At 35.1% G+C, this 19,397-nt stretch overlaps 2 protein-coding genes across 2 annotated transcripts; one reads left to right on the forward strand and one right to left on the reverse strand.

Moving 5' to 3' along the window:
• Positions 1-429: 429 nt before the first annotated feature.
• On the forward strand, positions 430-7,581 carry LOC125875128 (beta-galactosidase-like). Its single transcript, XM_049556213.1, has 19 exons — positions 430-873; positions 996-1,091; positions 1,385-1,497; positions 1,595-1,661; positions 1,786-1,878; positions 2,002-2,145; positions 2,982-3,070; positions 3,179-3,284; positions 3,377-3,464; positions 4,296-4,414; positions 4,494-4,658; positions 4,825-4,997; positions 5,114-5,223; positions 5,493-5,602; positions 5,748-5,858; positions 5,939-6,049; positions 6,176-6,381; positions 6,458-6,791; positions 7,005-7,581. Exons 1-19 carry the CDS (start codon positions 700-702, stop codon positions 7,113-7,115), a joined length of 2,520 nt encoding a protein of 839 aa, XP_049412170.1. The 5' UTR covers positions 430-699; the 3' UTR covers positions 7,116-7,581.
• Positions 7,582-8,270: 689 nt separating this feature from the next.
• LOC125875129 (transmembrane 9 superfamily member 7-like) lies at positions 8,271-12,013 on the reverse strand. The gene is made up of 7 exons (XM_049556214.1): positions 11,805-12,013; positions 10,734-10,898; positions 10,538-10,647; positions 10,305-10,413; positions 10,103-10,215; positions 9,839-9,989; positions 8,271-9,741 (listed from the first exon to the last, which is right to left on the reverse strand). The coding sequence occupies exons 1-7, from the start codon at positions 11,979-11,981 to the stop codon at positions 8,584-8,586; spliced, it is 1,983 nt and encodes a 660-aa protein (XP_049412171.1). The 5' UTR covers positions 11,982-12,013; the 3' UTR covers positions 8,271-8,583.
• Positions 12,014-19,397: the final 7,384 nt, after the last annotated feature.

Consider the following 19,397-nt stretch of genomic DNA (forward strand, 5'->3'; position numbering starts at 1 on the left):
CCATTTACATCAGAATTCAGATCTATAATTAATTTTTGCAGTTGAATGAACTTTATGAAAAGCGTAGGAAACGCCAAAAAATGGGACCCATAACTCATGTACCACTTTGAAATTAATACCTAATCTTTCAGTTGCTTAGATTTTTAAAATTAAACTATTATTTTAATTTTAAATTAGCTAATATGTAAAAACTCCTAGACACAATGCCAATCAATTTTAATATTTCTGTTACACCATCTTTTGAAAAATACTTAATCAGACGAGTTCTGGATAGGAAAGAAATCCTATTAAAAAAATGGATTATGTATGTAGTACGTGATTCAGATTTAATCGAACTAAAATATAGAAAAATAAAATCTTTTTAAAAATAGAACAGTAATTAAGGTGTTTAAAAGCAGCTGCAAAAGCACCATTTTTTTCCGCATAAGTCCTGAGTTGAGTCCTCATTTCTGTCCAACAAAAAAGTAACGGAATTTATAAAGGAGAAAACAAAATTTTCAGGTTAAAAACACAGCTGTTTTCCCTTCCCGCTCCTTGATGTTTTTCTTTCTGTCTTCACATTTGCTAGTTGAAGAATAAAGTAGCAAACAGGGAATTAAAGAGAAGGGATAAGGTGGGTGGGAGGGAGGGGGATAAAAATCCCTTCTTTTTTCTTTTTTATTTGTAAAGGTACAATCTTGAGACTTGATTCTAAAGAAAATGGTTTCAAGGCTAGTAAGGTTGAATGTGTTGTTGATGCTGTTAGCATTATTGGGCTCATGGGTTTTTTCTGGAATGTGTTCTGTGTCATATGACCGTAATGCTATCATTGTGAATGGCCAAAGGAGAATTCTTGTTTCTGGATCTATTCACTACCCAAGAAGCACTCCTGAGGTATGTTATTGTGAAATGTACTTCAATGTTGGTTGTCTGAACATTAAAGTTCTGTTCTTTGAGGAAAAATGAGTTGTCTTCTAAGGTTGTTTTCTTGATTTTTTGTTTTTGGTGTTGCATAGATGTGGCCGGATCTTATTCAGAAGGCGAAAGAAGGAGGGGTGGATGTGATTCAGACCTATGTTTTCTGGAATGGGCATGAGCCTGAACAAGGCAAAGTGAGTAAAAGCTTAGACCTTTGCTCATAATTTTCACAAAATTTACTGAAGTTCAATATATGTAAGTAAAAGTTGAGACAAGGGTGAACAATATCTCTACCTCCTTCCCAGACCCCACTTGTGGAATTTCACTGGCTATGTTCTTGTTGTTGTTGTTGGGAGTTAAAGTTGAGACCTTTGGTTATAATTTTCATAAATTTACTGATATTTTAATTGTGAGTGAAAAATTGAGACCTTTAGTGATAATTTTCATGATTTACTGATATTCAATTGCTTATGTTTTTCTTTTACAGTATTACTTTGAAGAGAGGTTTGATCTAGTGAAGTTCATTAAGATAGTGCATCAAGCAGGTCTTTATGTGCATCTCAGGGTTGGACCTTATGCTTGTGCTGAATGGAATTTTGGGTAATGGCTCAAACTTCTTATCCTATCTGCTAAAAATGTGAGACTCAATTTGGAATGAAGTTAAATTCTTGCTTTGTTTTACCTGTTTCAATTTTAGGGGTTTTCCTGTTTGGTTGAAGTATGTTCCAGGCATCAGTTTCAGAACAGATAATGAACCTTTCAAGGTTAGATAACAAACAAAGAAGAAAAAGAAAGAATCTTTATGGCATTACTTCTAAACTGGTATTACTTTAACTGTCATTTTTTTTTCTTCTAATTTTGCTTGTTATCCTTTTCTTGCTGATGAAGTCTGCAATGCAAAAGTTCACTACCAAGATTGTTAATATGATGAAAGCGGAACGGCTGTACGAATCACAGGGTGGCCCTATAATACTATCCCAGGTGTCTTAAATGTTTCCTAATTCTAGTACAGTTTGTAGGACAAAAACTATGTTTTTTTGTCCCTTAAGCTTAAAATGTGAGGTAAATTGCTGAAAGTTTCTATCTTGATAACTTATTTGACAGATTGAGAATGAATATGGGCCAATTGAGAAGAGACTGGGTGAACCAGGTAAATCTTACTCAGACTGGGCAGCAAAAATGGCTTTGGATCTTGGTACTGGTGTACCTTGGGTCATGTGCAAGCAAGATGATGCTCCAGATCCTGTTGTAAGTTTTGCCCCTTCACCACCAACTCATTTATTTTGCTCTTTCTTGTTGTCTTTTTTCAAATCTTCCATAAAAAAAATTCAACATCAAGAATTGAGTGAATACATTAATTCCTGCACATGGGGTGTTTTTTTTGTTCACAAAATCATGTCTGTTCTCTTGTCGTTTCATGAAATTTCAATGAATTTTGTTACTATTTGAATCACCGACTTGAGACCATGTTAGTTTGTCTTTTAATATAATATGAACACACACCTCTTCTAACAGTCAGCTCAGATTTCCATTTTATTTACATTGTAAAAATACTTGGGGAGTAAATTCTGTTACCAATTTGTCTTCTTATTTTTACAGTAAAGCTATAACTTTTGTTCTGCATTTAATTACTCCCCGGTTTAATTTGTTTGTCTGGTTTTAAACATGTCATGTGGAATGTTAGAATTATACAATTGCCAAAAAAAGAAAGAGACATTCTTTTGAAACGGACTAAAAAAGGAAAGCAAGACAAAAATATTGAAATGGAGGAGGTAGTAGATTACAATGAATGAACAAAGTTGAGGCAGAGCAAATGCATGTAATTTTTTTAATCTGAATTTAGATATCTAAATCTATATTTTTTTTTTTCAAAATAAATTTTATTTATTTTAGAAAGTTTATAAGAAAGTACTCTAAATCACTAAATAAAAAAAATGAAAATTCTTGAAAAGATCATGGTCAAAGAAAATTTGTTTGATCTTCAAAATTTTAACAGTGTCATTCTTTTTGTTAAGTAATTAGTACTATTTCTAATATTTCTTCTTTCATCATCTTACTATAATGTATCTCTTTACCTTGTTTAGATCAACACTTGCAATGGTTTCTACTGTGACTACTTCTCACCAAATAAGGCTTATAAACCCAAGATATGGACAGAAGCCTGGACTGCCTGGTAAATTGGCAAATACATCTTTAAGAAGAAATAAATGATCAGTTTTTTACTTTTTACATAAGCAACAGTATATGCTGGAATAATTTTCTTATTTGACAATTTTTGCAGGTTCACTGAATTTGGAGGTCCAATTCCTTATCGTCCTGTTGAGGACTTGGCGTTTGGGGTTGCTAAATTCATACAGAACGGGGGATCATTCATCAATTACTACATGGTATATAGAGTGATTTTTAATTTTCAAGAGCTATTATAGCTTTTGAATCAAAGAACATTGTTTTATGATGTTTCTTCTTCTTGTTGGATCAGTATCATGGAGGAACAAACTTTGGTAGGACTGCTGGTGGCCCATTTATTGCTACTAGTTATGATTATGATGCACCACTTGATGAATTTGGTATGCACTTCTCCTTTAAATTTGAGTTTGGGACTAAATATAGTCATGCAAGGATGATAAGCATCAAATCCTATGTTACATAATTGCAAATTGCTTATATTTGAATTGTTTTAGATGGAACTGCTTTGAAATGTTTTTACTTGAGCTGAGGGTCTACCGGAAACAACCTCTCTACCTCCCAAGGGTAGAGGTAAGGTCAGGTATACTCTACCCTCCCCAGACCCCACTTGTGAGATCACAGTAAGTATGTTGTTGTTGTATCTAAGTCAACTCTTTTTTTGCTTGTTTGGTCATTTCCTTTTCTTTTTTGCCAACATTTTGATTATGCTGCTTTCTATGACAATCATCCCTATCATTTCACAACCATGGAAAAGTGGACTCTTCAACTAAGTGTGTTAGTGTGTTTGAATAGAGTAACAATTTTCCCTGTTGTAGTTGAGACTGAATACTTTGAGGTAACCTGTTATTAATCTAATAGAATAGCCAACCAAGAGATATAGGATGGTGTAGTAAGTCATGCCAGCTACATTTGAAGCAAAAGCTGGTGATTTACTGCTTCTTTGGAAAGCTTCCTGGTTTCCCAATGCTTGAAATTTCATCAACTTTTGATGTCTTAGCTTATATTAATTATACCATCTAATGTGATTGCTTTGATGAGTCTAGTTCTGCAACAAATATGATATCGCATTTTCAAGTTGGTGCACAAATATAACTTCTGAATTCCGTGATTTACCACTTGGAAATAAGACAAAAAGGAGCAAAAAAATAAGAAGCTGAAGAAGAGATATATTATTTAAGCTAATATGAAGTTTTTATCCTATTGATCTTTAGGATTATTACGGCAACCTAAGTGGGGTCATCTGAAAGATCTGCATAGAGCAATAAAGCTTTGTGAACCAGCTTTAGTATCTGGCGATCCAACTGTGACATCCCTCGGAAACTTTCAAGAAGTAAGATTTGTTGCAATTCCTGAATAGTCTACATATATGACTAAATCTGAAGTGAAATTATCTGCACTTTCTTTCACAGGCTCATGTGTTTTCGTCAAAGTCTGGGGTGTGTGCTGCATTCCTTGCAAACTACAACCAACATTCTTTTGCTACAGTGACCTTTGGGAACAGGCATTATAACTTGCCACCTTGGTCTATCAGCATTCTACCTGACTGCAAGAACACCGTTTATAATACTGCAAGGGTGAGAACTAGACTATCTCCATTAAGCATTTGTGCTGTTTAATGCATAAGTCATAACAATGAAATTGCATACTGAAGTCTAAATAAACATTAATGACATACGAAATAGAGAATGCCTTACCTCATTCGCATACTACAACTGACGACTCTCTTAATTCCATGTGAAGGTTGGTGCTCAAAGTGCTCTGATGAAGATGACTCCAGCAGATAAAGGATTTTCTTGGCAGTCATACAATGACGAGCCATCATCTTATGAAGACAGTACTTTCACGGTTGTTGGGTTACTGGAGCAGATAAATACCACAAGAGATGTGTCTGATTATTTGTGGTATATGACCGAGTAAGTGCTTGTGTAACTTCTGATTGCTGCTTCGCACGTCAAAAGTAGGAAAATTAATAACAATTCAATTACTTTAGCTTTCACACAAGTTCATGATCATTTATGTCTATCTTCAGTGTCAAGATTGATCCAAGCGAAGGGTTCTTGAGAAGCGGACAATGGCCATGGCTTAGAGTCTCTTCAGCTGGCCCTGCTTTGCATGTTTTCGTGAATGGTCAATTAGAAGGTGAATCACATGATCTATTGTTTTTACATTTTCATCTTTATTTCTGCATGGAACCTTCAAACAATATCTTTTAAGGAAATACGAAAAAAGATGAAACACTATTACATGTCTGTTTAGTTTATGTCAATTGAAAAAAAATCTGTTTGCAATGAAATTTTCTATATTCCGAATGGTGAGAACCATTTGGTGTCATCAGGAACCCCCAAGCAACTAGTTAATTTATGTGATAATAAAATGTCTTGATCGGTTAATTATTTTTTTTTCTGCAGGAACTGTATATGGAAGTTTAAAAAGCCAGAAAATTACTTTCAATAAAGCAGTAAATCTAAGAACTGGTGTAAACAAGATTTCTCTGCTAAGCATTGCTGTTGGTCTTCCGGTTTGTCCTCTCCCACCTTCCCCCTCTTTCTCTATTGTCGTCCATAGATGTATTTCCACACGCATAGAACTTATTTTCAGTCATACTTTGGTACTATGAATACACATATTTACTTGGTTTGGTTTTTACTTGTGCTTGAGCTCAGAATATTGGCCCACATTTTGAGACATGGAATACTGGTGTGCTTGGGCCAGTTTCACTCAGTGGTCTTGACGAGGGGAAAAGAGATTTAGCATGGCAGAAATGGTCTTACAAGGTTTGTTTTTTAAAATGTTCGACAGAAAATTTGGTTGCTTTGACTACCAGTTCATTTTACGTTTTAACTTTCTTGACCAGGTTGGTCTAAAAGGAGAAGCCTTGAATCTTCATTCGCTCAGTGGCAGCTCATCTGTTGAGTGGGTTGAGGGCTCTTTGGTGACTCAAAGACAGCCTCTCACATGGTTCAAGGTGCATAACTAATGAATATTTTGTTATCTTAAGTTGTGTGCATTAGAGTAAGCTGTATGGTGAAGTGATCTACTTTACCATAATGATTTTCATATCAAGCATTAAATCATTTTGGTGTGTTTCCAGACTACTTTCAATGCTCCAGCTGGAAATGAGCCTTTGGCTTTAGATATGAATACCATGGGCAAAGGTCAAATGTGGATAAATGGACAAAGCCTTGGACGTTACTGGCCTGGATATAAATCATCTGGTACTTGTAGTGCCTGTAAATATGCAGGCTACTTTAATGAGAACAAGTGCTTAAGTAACTGCGGAGAGGCCTCACAGAGATGGTAAGTAATGACAAACCTTGCGGAATTTTCTTCTGATATTACAAGAAGCTACTATTAACTGAGAATCATGATTTAGGTATCACGTGCCACGTTCTTGGCTGCATCCTACTGGAAACTTGTTAGTTGTATTTGAGGAATGGGGAGGAGATCCCAACGCAATCTCTTTGGTCAAGAGAGAATTAGCAAGTGTCTGTGCAGATATAAATGAATGGCAACCACAGTTGGTGAATTATAAGATGCAAGCATCTGGGGAAGTTGACAGGCCACTCAGGCCTAAAGCGCACCTCCGTTGTGCTCCTGGTCAAAAGATCACTTCAATCAAATTTGCAAGCTTTGGAACACCAGTGGGGGTCTGTGGAAGCTTCAGTGAAGGAAGCTGTCATGCCCACTCATACGATGCCTTTGAAAAGGTACTAAACTTGGTGTATATGCCAGTTTCTTTTATACTCCTTCGAAAATGGCGTTCTATTGCATTATACTCTTGGACCTAATCACACCAAGTTCTGTTAAGAATCACTCTGACCTGTTTCCTCTGATTAATATAAACAGCACCTACTGAAGGATGTTTTTCTTACTCTGATTGAACTAATTGCATTTTTTCTTTTGTTTTCCATTTTTTGCAGTATTGCATTGGGCAAGAGTCGTGTTCAGTACCTGTGACACCAGAAATTTTTGGTGGTGATCCATGTCCAGGTGTTATGAAGAAACTCTCAGTTGAAGCTCTCTGCAGTTGATGACACTGAGGACAAGCAAACAAGGAAGGTTTTAGCTAGTTACTGTTATATACACTAGCAATATTAAGTATTCTTTTTCCAATCCAAGAATCACCACAATCATTCTTTGGCTTCACCGCGGGTGAAGCTGTACAGATATGCAACACACCCCTTTGTGTAAAAGCTCACATCAATTGGAAAAGAAACTGGGGGAAAGATTCTGTATATTATGTAAGTTACTGTACTACTTATAACATTGGTGTTCGCCTTGGTTGAAGTGCACATCTACATGAATCTTGATGAGGCCATGTACTGTGTGCAGATACTTTTAGTGGTAGCATCTAAAAAGCCTTCTGTCTTTGAGGAATTTCAACATTGTAATATCTACATTAGATGCAATCATGCATTGCTTTGTACTTTATAGAAATGTTCTTGTGACATTGCAATAACATCGAGCTCTCTGGCAGTTGGACGGCAGCCAAACATCTATAGTTTGCTGATGACAAAGTGGTGACAGACAATCTTCTCTTTTTCCCTTCCCCCCTTTCCTCATAAAAATGACAGGGCTGTCCCCTTTTTAACATTTTCACTTATCATAGTTTCGCACCTACGCATAGGTGCATCTATAGGTCATCACAGAATTTGTAGACCTTTTATTTTATCCTCGATGTGTGCTACTTGCACCATCTCCTCAACGTGTGCTACTTGCACACACTAGCGAATATGGTCATTTCTAGTTTGGTATGACTGTAAATCCATCTTAGCATTTACATCTTCACAACACTCATCTTGTGAATATGTAGGACTTTAGGAGCCCAACATTCACTCATCTTGCTCAAACCTTTTTGTTGCTCACCTAGCCATTATGAGTCAACAACCCTGCCCATACGTTTGAAAATCTTTGGGTTCCTATCCCAAATTTCTGGCATTTATTCTACAGACATCAATTTTGGGCAGACTGCTGTCTACTACAGATTTCAAGAATGAAAAGCAAAGGGGAAGAAAAAGAAAGAAAGTTGCCAAATATTTCCAATATTACAGAATTCATATATAACAAATAATTACTCCACAATGCTTACCTCAAATTTGTTTATTTGATCTCTCGTAGAAGTTCTTGGTATATATTCCACCTGCTCATATATAAAGAGACTTCTATATTGATAAGGCTACAAGCAATTAAGCCAAATATTCCAAATTAGTACGAGATTCAACATCATAAGATTTCAATAAGATCAAAATTTTATCAAGTTCCACAGAATTGTATAGCTAGAAAGTACAATCAAGATTGCAGGGAAACTGTTTAAGGAGAAGTATGACGACAAGATACAACTAAGCCTATGCTAGTACCAGGAAACTGGTTGGTCACCGGTAGCCTGGGAGCTTCTTCTCTTTGGTTCTTATCTGATGAAGCAAGAAGCAATTCTACCTTTTACTGAGTCTTGGCACAATCTAGATCATTTTCACTATGATAATCGAGGCTCCCTTTTGGTCAGTCAATCTTCACAGATGAGTAGATTTTCCTAACAAACCAGAAGGAAGCATAGAATCCAATTGTCCCCGTTACTACAAAGAAGGCATATGATGCAATCAACATATAGCCGAAATACAGGATTCCTGAAACCAACTTTGTGATTTCCAACTTGGTGAAGAAGTAGAAGACAGAGTAGAGAAACAGGTATAAAGCAGAGGATCCAGCAGTCAGATAAGCTCTCCACCACCAATGATAATCTTCACTGCACAACTGGAAGTAACAGAGAACAACGGATATCTCCGCACATGTGATTATCAAGATCAGGAAAACAATGAAAAGGAAGCCAAAGATGTAGTAGTACTGGTTCAGCCATATAGAGGTCAGGATGAAGAAGAGTTCAATGAAAACAGCTCCAAATGGGAGAATACCCCCAATAAGTACAGAAAAAGATGGTGTCATGTACCATGCCTGCTCTGGTATTTGCCTAGGGATTTTGTTTGTCTTAACAGGGTCTTCAATGGCTGGCTTTTTATATCCAAGGTAGCTTCCAACAAACACTAAGGGGACCGAGATTCCAAACCATAAGCACACAAGAGCAAACATGGTTCCAAATGGCACTGCTCCAGAAGACCGCTCTTCCCAGATGAGAGCATTCAATACAAAGAAGATAGCAAAAAGTATACCAGGGAACATGAAAGCAGTTTTCAAGGTAATCCTTTTCCACTCTGTTCCCTTGAACATCTTGTATAGACGTGCAGAAGTATACCCAGCCAACAAGCCCATGAAAACCCATAACAGAACCATGGCAGTCATTAGTCCACCGCGGTTGGAAGGTGACAAGAAACCTAGCAGAGCAAAGATCATTGTGACTAGTGTCATTGCAAGTATTTGTACACCAGTACCGACATAAACACACAGTAATCCAGAATTGATTGGAGGACGGAAAACATCTCCATGAACAAGCTTCCATCCTGTTTCTTCTTGAGCTTCATCTTGTGTTTCCAATTGATTATAGTTCGCAATATCTCTATACAAAGTTCTCATCATGATCATGGCAACCATACCAGACAGGAAGAGAACGATCATAAGAGAATTTATGATCGAAAACCAATGAATCTGATCATCATTCATGAGAAGGTATAAATCCCAACGAGAAGCCCACTTCACATCGCTTTCCTGGAGACAAATAGATAATAGCGAGTAAGATACCACAATAGATGACGAATAGCTTTAAGCCTAAAGCAGGAAGGATAAGGATTCAATAAGTGAATACCTTGAAAGCAACATCATATGTGAATACAACCTCCTTATCTGTATCCACTTCCTGGGGAGAAGCACTACCTAGTATCAATTTTTTTGTATTCTCATTGCACGTTGACACTTGGGGGTTCTTGTCATTCCAATCCTTGTATTCGTGATTAATGCTGTTGAAAAAATAATCAGAAGAGAACAGATAGCCTAAATCTACAGTTCCCCACCCCCTGGGGTGAGAAGAATTAAAACAAAAACACAATCTATAGGTGTTAGGCATCTAAACCTGTTTGGAATGACTTCAAACCCAACAATACGAGCAGTATCAGTTTCAGGATCCTTGTGGTACTTGACTAGAAAGCTTAAGTGGTTGTTTATAAAATATCTCTCATCTTTGCTCTGGCAGAAGAAAGTAAAATGCATAAACATTTATATTATTCTGAAAGGATTAAGATATCAGTATCTGACAAGTCAGAAACAGCACTAACCCCAGCATATTTCCCCTTGAACCCAACACGGAAACCATGTTCATATGTAGTTGACTGACTTCCATCCTGCCTTTGTCTAGGAACAGCAACAGGAAGATTATCCAAAATCCTGCAACACCATGTGATTGAATATTGAATTTTCATATTCACGCAAAAACATGAACAGAACTACCATGCATAGCAGGAATGAACAAAATATAAAGAGAACAATGCTGAAAAGACATTACTCTTACATGTTAACTTTGTATTCATCATCAATCTTTTCCTTGAAATTCTTTGCAGATTCAGCATCAAGTTTTTGCCGACACAACACTTGGCATGACTGATCTTGTCTCATATGGAACTGTGAACAGATGAATAAATAGAAGATACACTCAGCTAGTGCAACATTACATATAACCATCAGACTACAAGAGCATATATCCTTACAGAATAAACTGAATTCTCTATGCGGTCTCCTCGAAGAACCTCCCCCAAATTCTCCGCACTATTCAAAACTTTAGTAGGTTTGCAGAACTTCAAGTAGTAATAGTCATAGGGAAGTTGTGTCTTAGTAGATGACAGCTTGTTCACTTTAACATCAAGTGGATCACCCTGTTAGAGAAAAAGAGGGACATGGAAAAAGGAAGCTTCGTTAGAGTCAATTACACTACAAGGAATCAGTGGGATGCATGGAATTGCTAGGGAATACAATCTTTTTTTATAAATGGGAAGCAATCAAAAGCAACAGATATAAGCATATATAACATAACATAACACTCAAAACACAGATTTTTTCAACTGTTCTCTTTCCTAACAGATTCCATCCAGCAACTAGTCCAAAGTCTTAAATGGAAAGATACAACTCAGGAAGTTGTAACGACTAACGAGCCCATAGTCCAATACATTTTGCTTAACCCAACAAATATCCGGTAACTTCAAGTAATACAAGCTAAACTGGAAAAAACAACACTTGGAGTAATCAATTAAATAAGAAGAAGATCTTCACGATTTCATTCTCTTTAATAAAAAGGCTTTCGAGCTTTGACGCATACTCCCACTATCCCAATTTGTTTGGTACTGTTACTATTCGGGAATTAACCAATCATTTGATCCTCCTATTCCAAACCCCACCATTCTTTTAGGAACACAAACAAAATAATATAATTTCTCCACTGATTTTACCTCAGTTGACTAAGTTAGAACCAGTCTATCAACAAAGAGCGAAAAACGATCACACTCATCAAGCAAGTCAAACAATTTTACAGAAACTAAACAAAACACCAGATCAAACAGGTAACTGAAACCCACTTCATAAAACCATAGATCCAATCATTAATCAGTCAGAAAAACTCTGTAAATTGAGAAATTTCAGAAATTACTGAAGACCCAGAATTGAAATAACCTTAAATTACTAAAGAAACGATTAACCATATTAGTATTTTGATCCAAATGATCCAATCAACCAACTAGAAAACAAACAAAAAAAAGAGTAAATGATAGATGAAGTTTTGAGTGTACAGTTTGAAAATCGCGAGGAGCAACGCCGGGGAGATAGAAAGAGTTCGTCGACGAGATAAAGAAGAGAATAGAGAGGCAGATGACGGTGAGCCGGCCGGATAATCCGCGACCCATCTTCAGTTTTTTCTGCAGGGAGCCAAAAGGTTGAAGAGTCGGTAGTTCGAGACAAAGTTCCATATATATAGAACAAGCAAATGCTGTTTCCCTTTGTCAATATTTGGTCCAAAGTTTGGAGAAACTACTTGAAATGAAGAATTTGGAATTATTTTTTTGTGAAATAATTTTTTATTTTATTTATTGCATTTAATGAATATTATTTACAAAAATAATATAATCAAATCAACTAAATCTTCAATCTCCAATTTTACAAATTTTAAATGTTCGTATTTGATATAAAAAAAATATATGGCTAAACACTAAAGCTTGTTTTTGATTACAAAACTGATTTCAAATAAATTGAAACACCAAGTTTTTTGAACCAAACGTCTACGTCAAGCAATGATAATAAAGTTGTCCCAATATTTGGTTTTTTACGTTACAAGCATAAAATGGAAAAAAGAAAATAATTCATAAAATTTGTTTACATCATTAGTTAATAGTTTTGATCTAAATTATGAGTGGTCCTAATTATTTATTTAACCATTACCTACGTCAAGTGGTAAAAGAGTGGTCCTAATTGATTTTATTGTTATTCATAAATTAAGCAAAACTAGATAAAAATATCATTCATTAATAATTTGATTTTAAAATATCTCTATCACTATTAACTTAATCCAAAAATGAATATATGGTTACTTAATGATTCACAAACACATCTTTCTTAATAAATATGTTATTCTTTTTTTAAGCACATTCTATTTCAAATAAAAATTGCTTTTATTGAATTTAGTTTTTTTTGTTTTTGAAAATTATTTTAATCAATAATATATTTATTTGGAAAAATATTGTGCTTAAAAAGAAAGTTTATATATTTATTTGAAAAAAAAAGACATTTCTCATCCACTAAGTAACTATAAGAGTATTTTTAGATAAATTACATCTGATAGAAATATTTTTAGAACATATTATTAATTAAGAACATTTTTGTTTATTTTTACTATTTTTATGAATATTTTTTATACTTTTTCATTATAGTGATTTTTAATTTAACTAATAATCCCAATTTGTTTAGAATTATATTCCCTTTTGTTTTTAGTTGCAAAATTACAATTTTTCAACGACACAATAACACAACATTGATCGAGCTTTGAACTTTCTCATATGGGTATTTCCCCTTTATCTTTCTAATAATTCTTGCAGTTATATATCACTAAAATTCACACTCTACTTCTTCAATATCACTAATTTAATAAAAAAAAATATTTCATCCCCTTAATTTCTATTTGTTCTGTCCAATAATAGTTATTTACTATTGATTTGACACACACCTTAAGAAATACAGAATAAATATAATATTACTATATTGGGTAATGCTAAATGGTCAGAAAATTAAAAAGTCTATAATATCTTTTTTATTTTAATATAAATTGATCTTTTTTCTATTTTTTAATTAAAAGATATTTAGTTAAAAGGTAAAAATGTTCAAAAAGGTAAAATAAAATAATGTAAAATATGTTATTTTACCATTCTGGCCAAAAGAATTTTTCCTACTATATTACCTTTTTGAATATATTAAATTTGATTCCTTGGGAACATATTAGCTAATATTGAATAGTGCTTAGAAACAAGAATAGAATAAACAAAAAAGATAAATTATCTCTTGATTTTTCAAATTGGATAAATATTGTTGACAATTATTTTTTTAATATAGCGAACAAGTAAAGATGAACGGAGCGACTAGTTTTTTTATTTCTCCTATGATTATAAACCAAATGTTATTTTATAGTTTGTTCAGTTTACTGTTTTTTCTCACGGCTTCGCTAATTTTGTTTCTCTCTGGCCATTGGGTGGGTTTCACTTGTAAAGGTTAAAGATTTTGCCTTTTAAGTAACTTATTTCAAATTATCTTGATTTCTTGTCCTAGTCTGGATAGGTTTTCTTTAGTTGTTTTTTTGTTTTACTGGTATAGTGTATCTTGCTTAAGACATGAGCATAAATTGAAACACTCTTAATAGGGTCTGTTTATTTTGAAGATAAGTTATGTTAAGATTAATTATAATGCTGCGATTTGTTATCTGTCTTCACTCCAGCTACCTATGCAGTATGCACATTGAATGCTTCCTGCCTATCCTTGATCCTGGAGTGGTATAACTCAGCATAGTACAATTGTTTTCATTCAGACTTTATTTCGTGTTTAGGATGACACTGCATTTGAAAAGCAGAGTGCCCTGTTTGCACTTGCGGTTTCTGATATAGTGCTAATCAACATGTAAGTTTCCTTTAGTATGTGAAGTGATCTTAGGCATATTTATATGCCTAAGTTGTCAATATTTGCCCATGAATTGCTTAATTTAAAGAGTGATCTTGAGGCTATTAGCTTGATTATGTTATAGTTGCGATTATTGTGTACTAAAACATGTGATTAGAAGTTTCAGGAACTCTCAAGAAGATTCGAGTTGAAATGGGAAAGGGGTTGCAAAGGCGTGCAGGAATTGGCTAAGTGTGGAAGCACCTAGGCCTGGCATACTGGCAGGCGTGCCGCGCCAGGCCTAAAAGTTCAGCAGGATGTTGATGGCGCTCTGCAAGGCGCGCCGTGCCAGGGCAGAAAGTTCTGCGAGGATTCTCAGGCGTGCTACTTGGCGCGCCGCGCCAACGAGGAATTGCCTACAACATTGCTTGGCGCTCTGCAAGATGAGCCGTGCCACAATGCAAAGTTCTGAGAGCGCTGCCAGGCACAATGGAGGCGCGACACGTCCCTCTTTTGCCGATTTTTCCAAGTTTTAAACATTAAATAGGATTCCTAATTTTAGTAGGATTTGTTCCCAACTATTATAAATAGATTCTTAGGGCTCCATTATGGGGGTTCGACTTTTGATTTAGTGTGCAAGAGCAAGAATTCAAGTTTGTAATAGGTTTTAATCCTTTTACCTCTTCTATTTTTCGGAAATTGCATGAACTATTGCATTTTCTTGTTTTCTAATAGCATGAGTATCTAAACGCCCTAGTTCTGGGGCTGTAGCTACAAATTGATTGTTGATTATTTGAGGTTGTTGAATTAAATTTCGGGTGTCAATACAAGTTACTTCTATATTCTTGTTTTAGTATTTTATGCTTGCGCACCATAAGATAAATCTATTGTCTAATCTTAAAATCGGGAGAGGATAGGTTAGATAGACCAGAGAATATAGAGAGCTTGGTCCACCCTTTAAATTGAGGTGATTAGTGTTCAGGAGTGACGCCCAGATGAACACCTTGCTTGGTTACGAAATAGGATGAAATATAAATGCTCGCCAATTAGTTTATTTATCCCCGCTCAACGATGTAGTTAGATAGCTAACTAGGGTAGGCGACGAGAGGCGTATAACCCAGATCATATCATCAACCCTATAAACCAGTAACTTGACAATTGAAATTAATTCTAAGCCAATAATATGATACATGATATTCAGTATATGCTGCAGCCCTGGAATTCCTTTTAACTTGCTTGAAACATTATATCAAAGTCGTTCACAATTAGTTACTTTCATTTAGTGCATAATTATTAGTAGATAAACAATAAATCATCAACTCTTGAAAAGGTTACCTTTTACTTTTAGTTATAGAATTAAGTGAATATAAGTTGATCATAAGTCCCTTGGGAACGATAACTCGTTTCTTAAAGAATCTCTATTACTTGCGCGACCGCGTACACTTGCGTGTATATTGGGGAGCAACATGAAGTACATGAAAGTTTTTCAGTATTATTTGACCATGATTCTGATTCAATGCCACGAGTCTGGACCGAAAAGGAAAAGATCTGAGAAATTACCAGAACTGCTAGATCAGCTGTATGACTGAATTAAGCTTCCTCTTTTGAGATATGATTTCAGGTCTGTATATTACATTTCAATGTGTCTTGACTTGTTATGTTACGTTTAATTCTGGACTGATTTCTCTGTCCAGTACTTCATGTGTATGAGTAACCTCACAAGTCATCACTTAGTTTCAGGTTTTCACTTATTTACTTTTATTGTTCTAGATCCTAGACCTGAGAAGACTAGAAATCTGCCTACAAATGTTGAGCTTTAAAAACTGTACTCTGATGTTATATGATTAATTTTACCTGATATCTTTCAAGCTGTCAAATTGATCATCTATAAGCCAATTTTTATTGCATGTTCCTGCATCGAAAACTTTGATCACACCTTTTTGGTGTAAGTTTTTGTGGAGGCAATTTTAGTCTCAGACTGAATATACCATTACACAAGCCATTGCTGCTCAGGCACGAATATTTTGGATCCTATTGTACATCTCTTTTGAAAGGGAAGTCATTTTATACTTGGTTTGGTTGCCAGTAAGGCGGATTATCATTGTTAAATAATATATGTCTGGATTAATGTCTGCATAATCATATTTGTTATTTGCAAGTTGACTATTCTTCATGCTAGGTGTAATATTGCTGGTTGTAAGTGGTGATAATTGCAGTCTACCTGACCACCTCCAGCGTTATTTTAAAATCAGTTTTCTGAACAGAAGCTAACCCCATTCAGTTGATGTTGGGGTTTCAAAGCAACTGTTTGAGTGAAACTGTGTAATAGTTTGGTTTGAAGTTCCTGAAAAGTGAAGAGTCGCACTCACTTTAACTATGCTTGTTACTTTGTTTTGAACCATTCTCTGAACTGTTCTAATATACTAATATGTCCAGTATTTGCTGTGCACAGTTGGTCTGACCACCATGTTAACTTTCTGTTTGAAATATATCTTCAGAAATTCTTTTGAATTTTCTGCATTCAAATATCTGCGGTTTTCTCCTATGCTGTATCTTCATGATTTTATGGTACTTTATTCTTCAGGAGGTTAGCATGAGAAGTAACAATTGGTTACCTCCTTCATGGACAATTGTTGCCTTAGTTGTTTTGGGTTTTGATGAATTCATGACACTTTTAAGGTACCTTTTCTGCTTATCATAATCAGAATGCCCCTAGTGTTGATACATTCAGGTTTTATACCCACTCGCAGGGTGCATCCAACATTGATAGCATAACTTATGTTTGAATTTACCTTTCTCCAGAAATCCTTTGTATTTGGGTGTTGTATATTTTGTTTTTCTACTACTGAATTCCACAGTGGTGCTGTAAGTATCGGATGTGAATTCCTATTGTTTCAGTTTCTATGTATCACAAGCGATTCCGATTAATCGTGGAAGTTAGAAGCAAGCGTGATTTGCTTAATTTCATTGCTTAACTCACAATGTGGAAAATTTTCTCTACCAAATTAAGGGAACTGATTTTTTCTATATATGTGTTTCAGATTCCTGGACTTGTCTCTTTATCCATAAAGTTCCTTCCTACTGTCATGAACCTTCTTCGACGACTAGCTGAAGAAGGACAAAGGCAGGTAAACGGTGAACCTCAACGAAATCCTCCCCCTGCGAGTTTCTGCAGTAGCCCCAATGATCGTAGTGATGTGTCATCATGTGCTTCCTCGAACATGAGTTCTTCAGAAAAAAATGTAGCAGAATACTCTAGCTCCTCTATACCTGATAAAACAAAGTAAATCCTGTTTATAGATCCGATCAGTCTTCTTATAGTTCATGAGAGTATGGTGCACATTTCTTCTCTGGCTTTCACCTTAGAGCATGCAGGTAAAGATTCAGGAACTGAAAGCACTGATTTTTGTGTAGGACAAGTATACTACGCGGTGAACTTGAGGTGAGTGACATTTCCTTTTAAGTAGATTTTCTTTTCCCCCCTTCTTCTATCCCCTTCTATAGCTTCCTCATTATATATCGTTCACCCCCTTTATCTGGTTTTGCCATCAGTTTTAATTTGTATTATGTGATGCCTAATATCCTGTGTGTCTGGAGGAATAGCAATAACTGTATTTTACTGAAATATGACAAAATCTCAAGATTAAGGGGATGCTAGTGAAATGTTGTCCCTGATTTTCTTTTTGTAACAAAGCTACTATCATGTTCTGATGACCTTGAGACCTTTAGCCCTGTACACGTTAAGTTTCTGCATGAGCATTACATCAACTTAGCAAGAAAAACCAAACAGGAGGCGAGGCTACATAATTTTCGTTTCTTCTTGTCAGGAGTGTTATTTTCCGTTGCTATGTTATTTTATTTTTTCCACTGCTATTTGGTTCAGGCAGCAAGATAATTCCTTGCCAAAGGAATCAACACGGCGCTACGGAGCAAATTATCAGTATATGAAAGAAAATTACAGACTGATGGCAATACTATTAGGCTTTTCTGATTTCTTATGTGAAAATGAAGAGGGGGACTAGTGAATTAATGTGTTGGGCAGCATGTGAAGGGTGTGGAGTTTGTTATAAGTAGCTATCAATAGGTATAACAAATTAGGCTATTTTTGTGTTTCTTGTATTTCTGCTTTTTCATCTATTCCTCTGTAATTCTCTTCTCTATTTTCTTCAGCTTTTATTCTTCTGTTACATTGCCGTTTACCTTTTACTTTCTTATTGTGTAATGTACTTTACCAAAAAAAAAAAAACTTCTACTTATGGAATGTACATAACTCATTTGGTGGATATTACATTTCATGTGGTCTAGAATTGGTAATTGTCAACTTTTCCAGCCTAAGATGTATTGCTTCATTTATTGCAAAAGATTGCGAGTGTCTTTTTCTTCTCTAAAAAAAAGAAAAACTAGAATACAAAAAGGTCCATTTGATTTCCAGATGGTTAGCTGGCTTAGCTTGAATATAAAACTGCATATATTTTTTGATAAACAGAGTGTCCAAGTCAGTTTGGGCGCCTCTCGATTTCCTTGGAGTACCTATTATCTCTCACCAGAATATATATCAAGTAACTCTATCCACCAAGATTTGAACAAATGAAAAGAAGTTATCTGATTTGCTTTGGTAAAAAAATTAACGGTAACATGGTTCGGATCTACGCACCTAGTTGTTAAATTTGAATCTAAGACCTCACCGTTTTAAACCTGCTTATATTGGAGTATCTTTCTATATATATATGAGGTGGCAAAGGTTTAATATATTCACATGGAAGAAAAGAAACAAAATGAATGTAGCAAGTTTTAAGTTGGGGCTCCACCTCCCAACTGCGGCGTATTTATTGCACACTGGCACTTCTCCATTTACTTTGTGTTTTTTAAATATTTTTTTATTTGTGCAGTTATTTTCTTGTTTATTGTATGCGAGTAATATTACCAAGAAACATTCTTTTGAAATGATTGTATACATCTATATATGTTATGTTTTTTCTGACTCCTTTCTAAGTAATAACAAACAAATTACATTATTCAATTCATATCCTAACTTTCAAGTGGAGGTTAAAGGAGGATTGCTGTACTTGTGAACATGAAAATACAAAAAACATAATCTGTTATGGGCACATGCACATGCATGACATGTTCCAACCGTATGAATTAATGTTATGATAGTCAAAGTTATATTTGTCCTGAATTACTTGTCCACTTTTAAATTGACACACTTATTAAGAAAATAATAATTGATATAGTGACTTTACCAT

This window comes from Solanum stenotomum, chromosome 8, assembly GCF_019186545.1.
Source record: "Solanum stenotomum isolate F172 chromosome 8, ASM1918654v1, whole genome shotgun sequence".
Classification (NCBI taxonomy): domain Eukaryota; kingdom Viridiplantae; phylum Streptophyta; class Magnoliopsida; order Solanales; family Solanaceae; genus Solanum; species Solanum stenotomum.

Coding starts and splice junctions, on each gene's coding strand:
- LOC125875128 (XM_049556213.1), top strand. CDS start 700: ATGGTTTCAAGGCTAGTAAGGTTGAATGTGTTGTTGATGCTGTTAGCA. Junction 1,498..1,594: donor TGTGCTGAATGGAATTTTGG/GTAATGGCTCAA, acceptor TTTCAATTTTAG/GGGTTTTCCTGTTTGGTTGA. Junction 1,879..2,001: donor GCCCTATAATACTATCCCAG/GTGTCTTAAATG, acceptor CTTATTTGACAG/ATTGAGAATGAATATGGGCC.
- LOC125875129 (XM_049556214.1), bottom strand. CDS start 11,981: ATGGAACTTTGTCTCGAACTACCGACTCTTCAACCTTTTGGCTCCCTG. Junction 10,648..10,733: donor TAGAGAATTCAGTTTATTCT/GTAAGGATATAT, acceptor ATCTGTTCACAG/TTCCATATGAGACAAGATCA. Junction 10,216..10,304: donor TCAAGGGGAAATATGCTGGG/GTTAGTGCTGTT, acceptor TTCTTCTGCCAG/AGCAAAGATGAGAGATATTT.